At 40.3% G+C, this 16,685-nt stretch overlaps 1 protein-coding gene across 1 annotated transcript; it reads right to left on the minus strand.

Annotated features, from left to right (window-relative positions):
- Positions 1-7,236: 7,236 nt before the first annotated feature.
- LOC134671450 (BCL-6 corepressor-like protein 1) lies at positions 7,237-16,469 on the minus strand. The gene is made up of 2 exons (XM_063529309.1): positions 16,372-16,469; positions 7,237-8,361 (listed from the first exon to the last, which is right to left on the minus strand). Exons 1-2 carry the CDS (start codon positions 16,393-16,395, stop codon positions 7,306-7,308), a joined length of 1,080 nt encoding a protein of 359 aa, XP_063385379.1. The 5' UTR covers positions 16,396-16,469; the 3' UTR covers positions 7,237-7,305.
- Positions 16,470-16,685: the final 216 nt, after the last annotated feature.

The following is a 16,685-nucleotide window of genomic DNA, read 5'->3' on the forward strand; positions in this document are numbered from 1 at the left end:
CTCCTAGGATCAGTAAATAAATAGCTGCAACGCCTTGAACACTGAATCCTGTCCCCTCAAGGGCCTCCTCAAGTTCCTTTGGTGGATTCAGGAGCTCCACGAGGCATTTCCCGATAGTGAAGGATATACTAAACTGTAACAAGTACATATGTACATAGGTATATACTCTGTATCTTTAGGTATTTAAATAAAAGTAAGCAAAATCTACCCTCAAATGGCTCCTTAAGCCAGTTGAGGGTAGATGAAAACATTACATGATCAAATACTGTAGGATAAAGTCAGGGGGGCGATTTTTGAAATTCGATCGCTCGATTTCGTCACTCGGTAATCGGTGGAAAACAGCGATATATACTAATTTAAGAAATACGACTGATAGAAATTTGGAATGTAGTGGTATTGACCACTCGTTTTCAATTCTTAAATAAATAAATAAATAAATATTATAGGACATTCTTACACAAACTGACTAAGTCCCACAGTAAGCTCAAGAAGGCTTGTGTTGTGGGTACTCAGACAACGATATATATAATATACAAATACTTAAATACATAGAAAACACCCATGACTCAGGAACAAATATCTGTATCATCATACAAATAAATGCCCTTACTGGGATTCGAACCCAGGACCATCGGCTTCGCAGGCAGGGTCACTACCCACTAAGCCAGACCGGTCGTCAAATTCTATTAGTAGAATTTAAATGCTTAGTAGTGGAGATATTATTGAACGAAATACACGAAATCTAGACCGTCCGCGACTATACCCCCATATTGGTGACCCAACTTAAAACATTGGCTAGTGCACCTTGAACTTAAATACGGCGACAAAAACGCAGAATGAAATTTCGGTTTTCAATTTTTGCCGTAGAGCCTCGGGTTTCTAGTCTTAGTGCAAGAAATAACTCACCAGTTGAAGGTATCCGAGGATTAAGCATCCTGAACGTAGACCGATGCAGCCGCAGCAAGACTCAAAGATCATTGAAGGCATTATTCTGCAACAGAAAAGTCATCGATACAACGAACTTTGTATGAAATTGTGAAAATTTTCAGTAATCTAGGTCGCTTTTTAGGGTTCCGTACCTCAAAAGTAAAAAACGGAACCCTTATAGGATCACTCGTGCGTCTGTTTGTCTGTCCGTCTGTCACAGCCTATTTTCTCGGAAACTACTGGACCAATTAAGTTGAAATTTGGTGACCCAAAGATGGACATGTTTATTTTTAAATTTTAAAATACATAGGTTCGAAGTTATTTATGGAAATAGCTAAAAAATGACCATTAAAGGGGCTCTTTATCTCCGAAACTACTGGGTTTAAAAATTTTGAAAAAAATACATAAAATAGTTCTTTACATATAGATGACAGGAAAACCTATTATAAATGTGCAGTCAAGCATGAGTCGGACTTATGTACGGAACCCTAAAAACGCGAGTGCGACTCGCACTTGGCCGGTTTTTTTATTACTTATTTATTAAAGGGAAAGCAGCGAATATTACACATATTAACAGTAAAGATATTACATTAGCCAACACAGTTTCCATTTATAGATAATAACATTAATAACAATTCAGTTGCTTAGAAGAGACAATTAACACAAGAAATTAAGTTGTGTAACGTATGTACATGTACCTAATAAATATTTTCATTCCTTCTAAGTGAATTATTTAAAATAATAATGTGGCAATATGTTGATTCTAACGGCTCGATCCGGGAAATGAATTTAGAGATTCACTAGTGACTCACTAATTATGAAATAGTAAAGATATGTGACTTTCCACTGCAAAAGGTACCTAATGGCGGCTGGCGCCGCGATTCGGGAAATGAATTTAGAGATTCACTAGATATGAAATAGTAAAGATATATTATCTTTACTATATCGTATCTAGCTAATATCTAAATCATTTCCCGAATCGCGCCGTATATCTTGTACGCCTTCCTTAATTGGTGGTGGTTTACAATCATACCTACATGCCTATACGAAATGAAAATCAAAGCTTGCAAAACCCAAATATCAGAACATTATTTTATCAGCATCCTCAAGGAAACAGGAAAAATACCATAAAGCAGGATACCTAATATAATATAGGTTATGACTATAACTATCAAACCGATAAATAAAATGTATCTTTATTACAAACTAGCTGTGCCCGCGGCTCCGCCCGCGTGGAATTCGGTCTGTGTCAGTAAGCGGCTTATTTTTAAGCCTAATTTCTCTCCCTCTCCTCTGAAGGCGGAACTTGAAGTAAAGTTGACAGATGGATATGCTAGAGGACTGTAGTCCAGATAAAATATTTTACAATTAGGTACCACTAAATAAAACTACACTCCAAAATCAATAGTTTTTTCGTCCTTATTCTAGTTTTCTTTTCGTCTAGTAGATGTACCTATATTGGACGATACAGTAAGGTATACGCGCGCGAGCGAAAGCGAAGCGGCCTGCCTGGCTAGAGCGCCACCCACTCACCGTGGTCTTCTTCAGACTCCTGAGGAAGATCACGTGCCCCTTGTAACCTCAATGCGTTGCGAAACTTTCGCGAATGATTCGATTTTTTTCGGGAAGGCATGGTAATGCGTGTAAAATGCGAGTCCCAAATCGTTTCACTCCGCAAATGACCAGTGCCGGATTAAGATATTTTGATGCCCTAAGCATTTCTAGACGATGGTGCCCCCTCTCCGTAGGGTCATTGAGATTACATTGATTTTTTTTGGCAAGTTGAGTCACGTTCATTGCCGCATTACAGTTGAGAATGGAAATCAGTCACATAATTTTATCACGAAAATTGACAGTGCTGCAGCAGTAACCTTGCAACAGAGTAATGCTGCTGTAGTCGTCATATCTTAGAAAGATATTGAAATCGCGAGCGAAGCGAGCGCGAAAATTTTTCGATATAAAAACGCAATTTGATAGACAGTTGTACATTTCTACTTTTAGTGAGGAAATCAGTCACATCATTTTATTACGAAAATTGACAGTGCTGCAGCAGTTACGTTGCAACAGAGTAATGCTACTGCAGTCGCTATCGGAATGTCACCTTTATCGTATCTTATAATGTTATTGAAAAAAATTTTCGATATAAAAAACGCAATTTGACTTAGAAAGTTATTAAAAACGCGAGCGAAGCGAGCGCGAAAATTTATCGATATAAAAAACGCAATTTGACGTAGAAAGTTATTAAAAACGCGAGCGAAGAGAGCGCGAAAATTGTTCGATATAAAAACGCAATTTGATAGACAGTTGAAGTACATTTTTACTTTTAGTATGGAAATCAGTCACATAATTTTATCACGAAAATTGACAGTGCTGCAGCAGTAGGTAACGTTACAACAGAGTAAAGCTGCTTCAGTCGCCACCCGAATGTCACCTTTATTATTGTATCTTATAATGTAACTGTATACGCGAGCGAAGCGAGCGCGAAAATTTTTCGATATATAAAACGCAATTTGATAGACAGTAGTTGTACATTTTTACTTTTAGTCCCAACCAGGCGCGAATCCAGAGAGAGGATTTCATACAGAGAAGGGATGGGACTGTTTTCTATCAGCCTAGCTTCGCATGGGGCTCGATATTTAAGGGTCTCAGCGAGGTTGTTTTCATACAGAAAAGATGCAAGAAAGCAGAGCTTGGAATTGACCAAGTGAATGTGAAGTGTGAGCAAGGCAGATGGCCCAGCTGCGAAAGAGGAAAGCTTGGATTTGGATCCTCGCCCAAGTGTAATTAAGGCAGAAGATCAACTTTGCCATAAGGCAGAAGACCTCGCATAAGACCTTACGTCGAACAGCAAAAGAGTGGCTTGAAATCGAATCTATGCATGTATTTAATCGCGACACTTCTACTGCTCGCTCTTTGGCTTCACTCGAAAGCGCTACTTGATAGGATGCTTTAAGTTTTCGGCTTTCACGGGGCCCCTTATAACACTTTGACAGATAGGTCTCAGGATCGTGGCTAAGGAGCAACTCGGCTAGGCCGACAGATCTGGCGTGCAAGAGAGCAAAATTCGCTATAAAATCGGTAACCTATGTCGAAAAACTCGGCTGGCCGCAAGCCCGCCATGCACTGCAGAGGTCAATGCTTTTTTTTCAAAGTACCCACCTCCGTGGCCATTATTAAGTGCGAGGCGATATCTCCGTATGAATATGGATTTGATTTGAGTGCGATATAAATATAAATACGATTAGTTATAATTCATGATGGAGAAAGTTTATAATTTTAAATAATTATGCAATTATACGCGTGTTGATATGTGTGTTTATTTTACCACTACGTAACTATGTAAACTCATTTTTAGTTTTCTTGATTACTTAATGTTTACTCAGTTCCCCAAAAGATGGCACTGTGCAATGAGGGGCAATTAATTTACTGTCGTTTAATTTATTAAATTAACATAATTATTCAATTATTTTTGATCCGTAACCCCTCTTCTAAACTTAGAGTTAATTTGGCAAAATCTTTCCTCGGTGGCTTATTCATGTCACAACGTATTAAATTCAACGCCATCTGTTAGTTTACCAGGGTACTCAATAGTGATAGCACATATTTGAAAAAAGTTTGCCCCTCCTTCCTTCGAAGCGCCATAAGATTCAGCGGCAAACTTAAGTCAATCGAGTGTTGTGGCTACCCCCCCTTTTAGGGGTTGAATTTTTATAGCCTAAAACCTGGCCGGGAATTTTCTCGACAGATTAGTAAAGTTTTCATCAAAATCCGTTCAGCCGTTTTCACGTGATGCGCGTTCAAATAAACAGACAAACAGATAAACAGATAAACAGACAAACAGACAAAAATTCTAAAAACTTTTGGAACGTGTTCTGTTATCGATTCTAAGTATCCCCCGCCAACTTTTTTTCAAATATCTTCCATGTACAGACTTTCGACCGTCTTCAGCTTTATTATATGTATAGAAGATGGTACTGGTATTTTATCGGTGAATTTTTTTCTTTCCTGATAAAATCATTCAGCGAGGTTGCAAAATTGCCTGTACGTTGCTCGATTTTGAAACACGAAAATGGAAATGAAATGGATATTTCAAAAAGGAACAATTTGTAATAAAGATACATTTTATTTATCGGTTTGATAGTTATAGTCATAACCTATATTATATTAGGTATCCTGCTTTATGGTATTTTTCCTGTTTCCTTGAGGATGCTGATAAAATAATGTTCTAATAATAATCTCTAGGTTTGAAGTAAATGTAGTTAATTAAAACCACACTTGTATCATAAACCACTAGGTTTTTACCTAAAAATATATATTATACCTAGTGATAACCAGAACGGAACTCTTCAAGGATGCATAGTTCACTTTTTTCGATTTGTCCTCTTCGTGATGTTTTTTAAGCAAGTCTCAAAAACGGCTGGACTAGCAAAAGAGCGTACCTATCTTCACGGCACTTATGTCGTTTTATAAGAAGATCAGTTTTTCTGAAAATAGTCTTTAAAGCCAGGCTTATTAAAAATAATTTTCGTGGAAAGTATTAATTACGTTTTATTATCTAGAAATTTGAACAGTATTGAATGGCTTAACCGATCATATTAGAAATAGGTAATTTTCTTGGAAAGAATTTACTACATTTTATCATCTAGAAATTTTTTAAATTTTTTGCTCGCCTATTTAGTTTCATTGCAATATTATATCTTATAGTTTCCGAGTAAAATGGCTGTGACATACAGGTAGACAGATGGACATGGCGAAACTATAAGGGTTCCGCTTTTGCCATTTTGGCTACGAAACGGAAACGTATCACTTTCAGCCCGTTTCTTATATAAATAATTACTTTCCCGACTTGCCACTTTCAGAGCAAGCAAAATATTGATTATATACTGCCAGTAAATAAATTATTGATTAAAAGTATTACAATAAAAATGTACTTACGTTTTGTTGGTTTTGTTATAACAGCACACATGCTAGGAACGAACCGGCTAGCGCTGAAACAGTCTGGACCGATTTACTGGACGGTAATGATGTTAAGAGGAAAATCCTTAGAGCCCGATTCGGATTTTGAAATAGACATCTATTAGATATATTTTAGACATCACCAAGATACGATAACGATATATTTGAGATCTAACCAGTCAAATTTGACATTTCCGATTCTGGAGATACTCTTGAACGATTTCCACAGTATATAACTTAGAGATCCAATTCACATCTAATAGATATCTTACTCTATCTAACGTAAAAGTGACATTGGTTGCCCGAATCGCGCTGCAAAAGAGAATTAGTTGATATCTAAACTATAACGTATCTAGAATAGATCTAGTACGTGTCGTCTCTTGTGAATAACTTGAAGTTCGAATACGGCAGTTAGCCCATTTTTAGGTACCTATATTAAATAATTATATCTTACATATCTGTCGCCCTCGTGTAGACGGAATGGCGTGCTAGTGTGACAAAGACAGCTGCAGCTTCCATGGGAATACCAAACATATATGATGAAGTGGGGTTTACCCTACATTTAATCCTGAACGAAGCGAAGGATTCTAAAATAGAATTCTGAGCGTAGTGAGGTGTTACCGCCCAAGGTGGAAATATTTTGTTTCCGTGTTACACTGATTTACACATCACCTTAATAGTTATTTGTTTTACAAGGGGGCAAAGTTGTTGTTTAACCGCTCGTGCTAATATTGATACCCGAGCAAGCGAAAGATTCCAGATTTGAATCACGAGCGTAGCGAGTGGTTCGAAAAATGGAATCTTGAGCGTTGCGAGGGTTTCAATGCACGAGAATTAAACAAAATTTGCCCCCGAGTGAAACACAAAATTTTTCACCACACCAACCCGAAGCAAATATTAAATGTAATATTCCAAACAAAATCAAACCAATTCCAATCTAAATGAATGTAATTAAATATTTATCATCCAAAATCATAATTTAAAAGTCATTTCAACCAGCAAACATAAGAAAACAACTCAAAATTTGCATTTGACTACTTTGCCTCACATGTGAATAAAATGCAACGTTGCTATCAGTTTTTGAAGAGCAAAGTAAGCCTTTCCGAGCTGGTGTGGTGAAAAGGAAATTATTATGTTTCAAAATATTATGGAGTGAGTACCTACCTACTCTAAGCTTACTTACTAGGTACCTATGTAAATAAGTATAAATTTCTTCACCTTAAATACATTGCAATTGCAAGAACAAAAATTACCTATATATATATACATATTTATGAACTCGAATGTAGGTAGCAGGTACCTATGTAAAAATGAGGTTATCATATTTTTGGGATGAGTCAAATAAATAAAACGTTACACCCATAACGATGTTTAATTCAAATATTCGTTAATAAATACAATACATTTCAAAAGTACAATAAATTAGCGTCCAGTGAGAATCGAACTCGAAATAGAGTTGGAAAGGTCTAGAGAGCTACCCAAACCAGTGGGGAAACCTCCGCCTAGGCCGGTGGGGAGCCCTCCAAAGGCTCCAAGAGGGACACCGCTCGAGATAGGTATTGTAGATACAGCTGGCACAGTTTGTATAGCAGGCGCGACCGATACAGGTCTGTTCACGACCACAGGCTGCGGCACGGCCACCGGTCTATCCACCACCACAGGCTGGGGCACCGGTACCGGTCTATCTACCTGTACGGGCACTGGGACGTTCACCGGCCTATCTACATACACTGGCTGCGGCACCGGTACCGGACGGTCAACATAAACCGGTCTGTCAACCGGCACGGGGCGATCTACCTGTACCGGGTACGGCTGTGGAACATGTACCGGAACTCTTACAGGATACGGCACTTTCCTTTCATAATACACTGGCACATGCCTTGTCACTTCGACTGGTACTTTATGCACCACCGGCACAGGTACCGGTCTGTCGACCGGTACGGGTACGGGAACATTGTACGGGACTGGTACTTGGCGCTCAACAGGATAAGGTACGGGTACTTGAACTGGCACTTGGACGTTTCTGGTGATCGTTCTAGTGATGAATCTGGGTACTTCTTGTCGTAAGACTACTGGGTTGGGCGCGATGTCGACGGATGTTTGTACGGGAGCGACTGGTACGACCGGTGCCGCGGGGGCTACAGCGACTGGTGCGACGGGGGCTGCTGGGATCCCTACCGGAGCGCCAAGACTTATTGGTGCACTTAATGGTGCGCCTATAGGTGTGCCCAGAGACCCTATAGGTGTGCCCAGAGACCCTATAGGTGTGCCCAGAGATCCTATAGGTGTGCCCAGAGACCCTATAGATGTCCCCAGAGGCCCTAGTCCGGTGTTAAGCGACCCTAATCCGGTTGAGAACACCTGCCGCTTCACCCCCTTTCCTGAAGGCGTGTCCTGAATGCCGTTGTCTTCGAGAAGTTTTGACAGTTTCGGTTTATCTTCTAGCTCCTTAGATAGACTGCTGCTTATCAGAAGTATCTGGAATAGGAGAAATAATATGCGGTTATTAACATGAAGAAAGACAGTAAAAATATATGCTAGCTAATCACTGTTTACTGATAGTCCCCTATATTTTATACTAATAAAGGATGTGATATTACTATCTCAAATCTACCAAATCAAATCTCCTAGCCACAGGAATAAGACTAACATAGAACATAACAAAGAAAATTTTATTTAATAACATTTTTACAACTTTATAACAAATCACTAAAACTTATAAATAAAAAATTTGCCCTAAGTCATGGTCCGTAGGTAGGGTGCCCAGAAGGCTGGCCGCATTGCCCCGCTGGATGGCAATGCTGATCCTTTGGGCAAAATATAGGCCAGCCCTCTGGTCACCGGAGGCCTCTATGAGGCGCTTTGATAACTCCCCATAGAGGCGACGCGCGCTAGGTCCCCACGGCCCCAAGGTTTCCACACCAAACGCCGCAAATATGTAGCTACTACCTAGTGTGACATATTTGCGGCGTTTGAGGCTTTCGGCCGAGGATGCGGCCGCACCAGCGCCAACTTTGGTGCCTGGAATATGGGACGGCGCCAGGGTATCAACGCACGTAGCGTCCCAGACAAGTGGCCGTCCCATACTCCAAGGCACCAGCGTCATTCCGTCAGGCCTCTTGCCATCGACCCTGGCCAGACCGTTGGGCTCGAGGACCGCCGGTACCTTGGCACTGACAAGGGCCCTTCGGATGACGTCGTTGAGGCTGGCGTGGCGGGGGATCCTTCCAGCGCTACGGCTGCATGAGAGGCCGTGGTGGCCCAGATTATCCACCATAATTCCGCATTGGCACCGGTGGGGTATGTTTGTTGATGCCCCTATTCTTAAACATGTGGCCAAACGGAATGTAGTATTATCCAGCAATGTGCCCACAGTTGTGGATGGTAGTGTCTGTAACCACAGACCCGACTCCCATTCCGCAGTGGCAAGAAGACGAGCGCGATCTGTCGGACTAAGTGCCGAATCTAGGAGACGGTTCCTAGTTAGACGGCAGAGAGGCTCGTCCCACTGCCTCTGCGAACATGGGTTGACAGGCGGGTCTGTGTTAGGACATGTTAAATGCCATACGTTCTTGGCCTCGGTACAGTGCGAAGCCTCCAGGGCCCCAAGGGAAGGGGCTAAAATTTTCCCGATGAGGTTTTGAGCACCGTGTACCGAAGCCAAGAAAGCGGGTAGCGCCACGCTGGAAATTTTGCGGATGCCCAGGCCGCCCAACCTAATGGGTAGGCTAGCCTGGGTCCATGTTCTTTCGCCAAAAGAAATGTTGAAAATGGTGGTGAGTGTTTCTAAAACTAAGTTGTCCAAGTTTGATAACAAAGAAGGGTGTTTCCAAAGGTGTGATCCGCGGAGAATGTAAGTGAATTTTGGGACGAATAAACAATGTTTAATGATACAATACGCCGAATGTATATTAATTTTGATCAGACGATGTGAGGATGCCTTAAAATTTTGAATTTTTGTATCTATGAAATTTTCAAAAGATTGGTCCAAGATGGGACAACCAAGGAGGTGAAGCGTTTCTTTTGTAATAATTTTGATTCCAGGAGCTAGTTGTTCAAACTGTTCTATTGTTCTTTCCTTGTTTGGGCAAGAGTCTGTAACAAAGAGTTCGCATTTCGAGAAGTTAAGAGATAAGCCAATGATACTGAGGTCTGTTTTTAATTTTTCTAAATCACCGAGAACTGAAAACGCTTCACCACCTAGGGTCCCGTCATCAAGGTACCATAAATTCAATTTTGATTTTAGGTTTTTAATTATGGGATGGATGGCTAGGCTGAAAATTGCTGGGCCGAGCGGGTCGCCTTGTTGACATCCTACGGATGAAGCCAAGAGGTTAGATTGGTATAACAATTTAGAAGGGGAACTATAACACTGCCAAAGAAAATTATAAGTAGCCGGGATTTTATCTTTGATTTGGGTCAACAAGGCGCCCCGGTCTACTGAATTAAATGCGTTGGAGATATCCACCTTCAGAAGAACCTCTCCTGTCTGATGTTCTATATAGGTTCGCACAGCGTGGACAGCGGCTTCGCAGCCGCTCTTGGAACCGAAACCAAGCTGCACAGGCTGTAATTCTGAGCTAAGTTCCTTGAGGATGGAGTGACAAGCAATTTTTGCAGTGAGGCGGCGCAAGGTAGTGCCAACTGCAATGGGCCGAATACCGCCGTCCTTTTTAGTTAAGGCGCAAAGGTTGGCTCCATACAGAACGCCTGTAATCTCTGGAGGGACCAGACCAGCCAGCATGGTATTTACAAGGGCCGTCAAGTCCTTCAAGAGACTTTCCTTGGTGTCACCACAGCCACAGTATAGGAGGTCTTTGAGGTGCTGTGGTGACAAACCGTCGAGGCCTCCTGCGGAACCATTAGGAAACGACATTATGGCTGCGAAAACATCATCGGTGGATGCACGCAGACTGGGATCGTTGGGTTGCGGGGGATCAGGAAGAAGAAGGTTCGGGTCTGAGGGTGGATGTTTAGCAAGTAAGGCTGCGAGGGTATCAGAATTGGCCGGGGCCACTGCATCGTCAGAAAACAAAAGGCGGGCGGCGCCTTTAATATCACCATCGGAGATCTTGCATTCTACTTTTTTGAATATATTATCGCTTGAGCGCTTAGAACCATCAGCGGCGGGATAATTTGAAAAATCACAGCTGCAATTATCTTTAATAATTTTCGTGAGTGACTTGGTATTCTGATCCGGTTTTATGTGCAGCACTCTAGAGGTACATGTTAGAAAGAAAGAAAGAAGATTAAATTAAAACATATATAATCTCTTCTCTCTTCTCAGCATATTTGCGTCCACTGCTGAACATATATTCATGCGGATTTCCATGTTGTTCTGTATGCGGCGGTTCTATACCAGGTCAGCCCTGCCACCCCTGCCGTCTTTTTAATGTCGTCCGACCATCTGGGCTAGACTACCTAACTATAATATAATAAGCATTCCGAATTCATGAAATAAACCAATTAGCAACTCCGAGGTTGAATCAGGTCTGTTTTAGACAACTAAGTAATTAAAGTCTATTTTCTTATTCGGTAGACTAAAATGACATTTCATAGTATGAAATGTTATTTTATGTTCATACTATGAAATGTCATTTTAGTCTACCGAATAAAAAAAACTCTTTAAGTAACTTTATATTGAAATTGAAAGTGCACTGCAAATAATGCAAAGTACAGATTTACTCAAATAATGCAAAGTACAGATAAACTTTTATTTCTAAATTCCCAGTGTCTCAGTACGCAGCAAATTAGTCTAAAAGCCTTATCACACCAGTGGCCACTTATTATCTCTATTATCCAAGAACCGCCTTGTACGTCTGACAGGTGCACAGACACCGCGCAATGTCATGCAGTGACCCACACGGAAGGTCGAGGCGAGCCACCGTCCGGTCTCGGATAAAGATAAGCTATAAAACTGTAGCGGGGTCGCGGAAATTAGTGTATTATGTATACAAGAGAATATTGCCGGCTGTTTCGGTCGAGATGCTATTAAAACGTGAAATAAAGTAACTATAAATTAATAATAATATATTGTGCATTCGCTATGGAGGAGATCCGTAGACGAACTAAAGTCACCGACATAGCCCACCGGATTAGAAAGCTGAAGTGGCAATGGGCAGGCCACATTGCACGCAGAGAAAATAGCCGATGGGGTCCAAAAATGCTCGAGTGGAGACCACGGCCTAGCAAACGCAGGGTAGGACGTCCACCCACAAGATGGACAGACGACCTTGTTAAGGTCGCCGGAAGACGCTGGATGCGGGTCGCTTCCAACCGGCACGTATGGAGGTCCAAGGGGGAGGCCTATGTTCAGCAGTGGACGTCTTATGGCTGAGATGATGATGATGACTGTGCATTCGAGGATGGTGTCCGCCACGTGTATCCCTTGCTTTTAGATTAAACTGTCTTAAAGGGCCTCTGCGCTGTTGGCTTCGGAGCCACGTATGCTTCCTAAAATTCCGGGACCCCATGGTCCCGAGATGTGGAAAGGACAAACAAAATTAATAATAATTCAGCCTATATACGTCCCACTGCTGGGCACAGGCCTCCTCTCATGCGCGAGAGGGCTTGGGCTATAGTCCCAACGCTAGCCCAATGCGGATTGGGCACTTCATACACCTTTGAATTTCTTCGCAGATGGATGCAGGTTTCCTCACGATGTTTTCACCGAAAAGTTAGTGGTAAATATCGAATGATATTTCGTACATAAGTTCCAAAAAGTTATTGGTACAAGCCAGGATTTGAATCCACAACCTCCGGATTGAAAGTCGGACGTCATATCCACTCGGCCACCACCGCTTCTTATTACTATTTTTAATAATTAAAAAAGTATACACAAGATACTCGTACATAAGAAGAAGAAAAGAAGATGTATGTAGGTATAAGATGTGTGTGTAAGATGAGTGTATGTAAGATATACGCAACACCCGATGTAATTAAACAAGCATTTGAAGCATTTAAATAAACGAATTAACCTAAGTTGTTAAAACTAGACGGTAATGAAGGTAGCCATAATCATTAAGAATTTTCGCCTTATCGAGAGTCCAGACTTGAATAAATTCCCCTAAACTCATTACTTATGCAAACATTGCCAAATAAATTAATAAAACATCCCAGTTTCCTAATCCGTGCAAACTGGTGCATTCAACCTTATTCATGCGTCTGGCCATGTCTACCTGTGATAAGGTGGTGTTCTGATTACGACCGCAGCTGCATAAAGGTGACAGTCCAATTCGGACTGCAGCTGCACTACCGTTGCGTTATCGATGCAGCACGACAGTAGCAGTTTGCTGCAGCGGCGACTGCGGCTGTCCAACCAGTTCAATCAAAGAGTAGTATAAACCTTACAGTTAGTTTCGATTTCTAGGACACTTGATATAGACGCCAATAATGGGTGTGGGTGTGGGTAATCCCTCATCTGAATGGGAATTTCTAAGTAAAAACTTGTACGAGAATTTTCTCATGAATGTTTCCAGAAATTTTGGAAATATTGAGAACGTATTGCTAGTGGTACTCGTAGAACCTCGATTGCACAGCGCTATAATAGGACATGTGGATATGGTACGTATAAGGTGTGTCGCTAATTATGTTTATGGATATAATTAATGTGTAATTTAGAAAGAATCTTGTATGAGGCGGCGTTGTAACAAGTCTTAAATTGATAAAATATTTATACTCAGTAACTATCTCATGTTTCTTAAGTTAAGTTAAAAAAAACTTTCTACTGCTTAATCTATTTAGACGTTTCTTTTAGGCATTTCTCATGAGCAATGCCCATTTTTGTATGAACTAAACTGCGCTACGTTCCTTCCCAACATAGGTACAGTCACCTGCAATAATATGTTACTCTTCGAAGGCCGCAAAAATATGTATGTGACGCGCTGTTATGGGCTCTACATATAAATATATAGGGATCCGATCTCATCGCATAATAATTGATTGCCATAATGTAATGTTACGCATAAATCTCTTTTCGCATATTTTTTTTCCAGCTGAAACAGAAAGTATTTTCAAAAATATTTTGCACAGGTTGTGTAGAATAATAGGTTAGATTAGGTTTGTGTTATAATTTTTCAGAAATGTTAAAATTTTCAGCACAATAACAATTATGCGAAATGAGTTTTATGCGTAACATTACATTAGGACAATCAATTATTATGCGACCCAATATGGACCCAAATATATATATATTTACAAATAAGATCGTGTAAGATATTTTCGAGGCCTTCGTTGTGTAACATATTATTGCAGGTAGGTGAGACACGTACCGCGTATATTTCGCCATGTTCGTAAAACGGAACTAGATTCTGGTACACTGCCATTTGCAGGTATATGCCATCGCGGCAATGTCGACCAAATTTTCTAAATTTCCGATTTAATTTAATACGCGCTTAATTACACTAGTACACATATTATTGCGCACGATACTTTGGACACTGACGTATTTTTAATTTTATCTACGATTACAGCAAAGGATATAAATCTAGTGACTAGAGTTAAACCTAGAATTGTCTGCAAAGATTTTAACGTCAAACTTCTATGAAATTACGACGCATAAATAACACTGGCACTGCTGTGTGCTGTCAAAATCTCTGCAGACTTTTCTTGGAACTCTATGTCAAAAATATGGGGGGACCGGAGGTGAGAAATATAAATTATCATATGTTGTAAGATGCCTGAATGTTACAGTCAAGGTTTTAAATATTGATACGGACAAAGTGCCAAAAATATGTAACAATTTTTCAATTTTTTATTTATTTTCGTGTCGATACATAATACCTTGACTGTACATACTTTCTTATGATGAGCATTCCCTACAATCGGACATCTAAAAATTTTGACTTATCTACTGTGGTAACATTATGAATTTTAAATACTAAAAGCGTTAGTTCACACCGTCACGCTTCATGAACCTAATTATAACTGCCTAATACCGCGATAACACTATTTATTCGTATACGTAATCCTTACATTACTGTGTCGGAAGCCATTATGATGGAGTACTGATTTGATATGCGTTATAACGTTATATACCGGGTGTGGCCTGTAATAAGAGCAAAAAATTAAACTGTAAGCTGTACTCCTCATACTGAACAACATTTGTTCAGCGACTTTTAAAAATAACTTATTGTTGGATTTTTAATACACTTTAAAGTTTATTCTAAGACGCAATGTATTGCGAATTTTGTTATGTTTAAGGCGTGACAAGCAAAGTCAATCACAATGATATGGCGTGGCGATGGCGTCCATTGAAGATAATATTAATTTTTTATGAAAAATAAAGATTCAAAATACTTCATAATTTTTAAAAGTTGCAGACCAAAAGTGTCACCGTTTGAGGAGTACAATCTATGTTTTAATTATTTGCCCATGTTACAGGCCACACCCGGTATTATGTAACCGGCGTTTAACAATAACAACAACACCAACAAATGACCGGAGCAATGGCCAAAGAGAATTATCAAAAATTGCAAAGTTCCCTTGAAAAGTTATCGATATTTTTTTCTGCACGATTAAGGATGACTCACGCTAGACTGGGCCGGGGCCGTGCTGGAGCTTCCGGCGCTACGTTTTCTATGGAAAGCACCACGCTACTACTATTTATCTTAAAATAAAACCAATACACGTGAGGTAATGTGGAGGTAGCCAAATACCTCACCAAATATCACCAAGGGGGAGGAGGGGTCGAAAAGTAGCCGAAAACACCTGTGATTTGTGCACAACCCCTTAGTGAACTCGGCGCCGTCGACTGGACAGAAACGGCTTTGGACAGAGTAGCATGGCGGTCTTTGGTGTCGGACGCAAAGATCCACTTCGGGTCATTGCGCCACAGCAGTAAGTAAGTTTACAATCGCTCACGTTTTATTGGTGCATTGGTGCATATATGCGACATGATGTGAAAGTCGTAGCTATGTGAATTATGCGACAATCACCAAAATGAGCGTCAAGGTCGCATCAAAACTATATCAAGTTGTCAAATTTGAACCAGCCCCATGACACTGCCACTTGTTATGCAATCACACCATTAGGTACCTATGTACAATTCTGAATTTTAAGTCTAAATGAAGAATTAAAATTAAGAATTCAGTCCAATTTTCTCATGAAAAGACATCCAGTATTATGGCGGCACTGGCGGCCAACTAAAACTTTAAAATATACTTAATCTTTATCAGTTATTGGTATGGATAATACCATATCAGTATACGGACGGGATGAACAGATCATATCATATATTAATCCCGTCCGTACTTATTTAAGATGCACAGATTTAGATGAGATTTTCAATCTCGGATACGACTGGACTTATGGACCAAGTTGTCCAAGAGACGTATCCGTTCATTAAAAAAATAGAAGAGCCAATTAAGAGAGCCATGAAAAGTTAAATTTATTCCATAAAAAAAATTCAAAAACCAACTTTTTTTTAGGAATAACAATTCAAGATAATATCCACCTTATAGCTTGGTCCTAATTAAAAGAGTTCCTCACCATGAAAACCGGAACCGCCGCCATCTTTAATCTTGAGATCACAAATCACATGAGTTACCAACCGTCCCGATCTAGTAACGAAATAAAATGTTGCACCGCCTTACCCGACCCGCTTATATACCCAGGCACATAGCACGCTATATGGTCATCGAATTAGCAATTAAGTATATGATTTGATTCATTGCAACATGTCCGGTGGACGTTTTGGGGATTTAAATATTTAGTTCGATTCGGTGGTTTTCTGGTCAATTAGAGCAAGATGCCCATTCATTTCCCTGTAAGGTCTGAACTTAAATAACGTGAATATATCAATA

The sequence above is a fragment of the Cydia fagiglandana genome, chromosome 15 (assembly GCF_963556715.1).
Source record: "Cydia fagiglandana chromosome 15, ilCydFagi1.1, whole genome shotgun sequence".
In the NCBI taxonomy this organism is placed as follows: Eukaryota; Metazoa; Arthropoda; class Insecta; order Lepidoptera; family Tortricidae; genus Cydia; species Cydia fagiglandana.

Excerpts from the sequence above, each read along its gene's own strand:
- LOC134671450 (XM_063529309.1), bottom strand. The coding sequence starts at position 16,395 with ATGGCGGCGGTTCCGGTTTTCATG. Across the intron at positions 8,362-16,371 it reads CGGCGGTTCCGGTTTTCATG|ATACTTCTGATAAGCAGCAG; the intron begins GTGAGGAACTCT and ends CTCCTATTCCAG.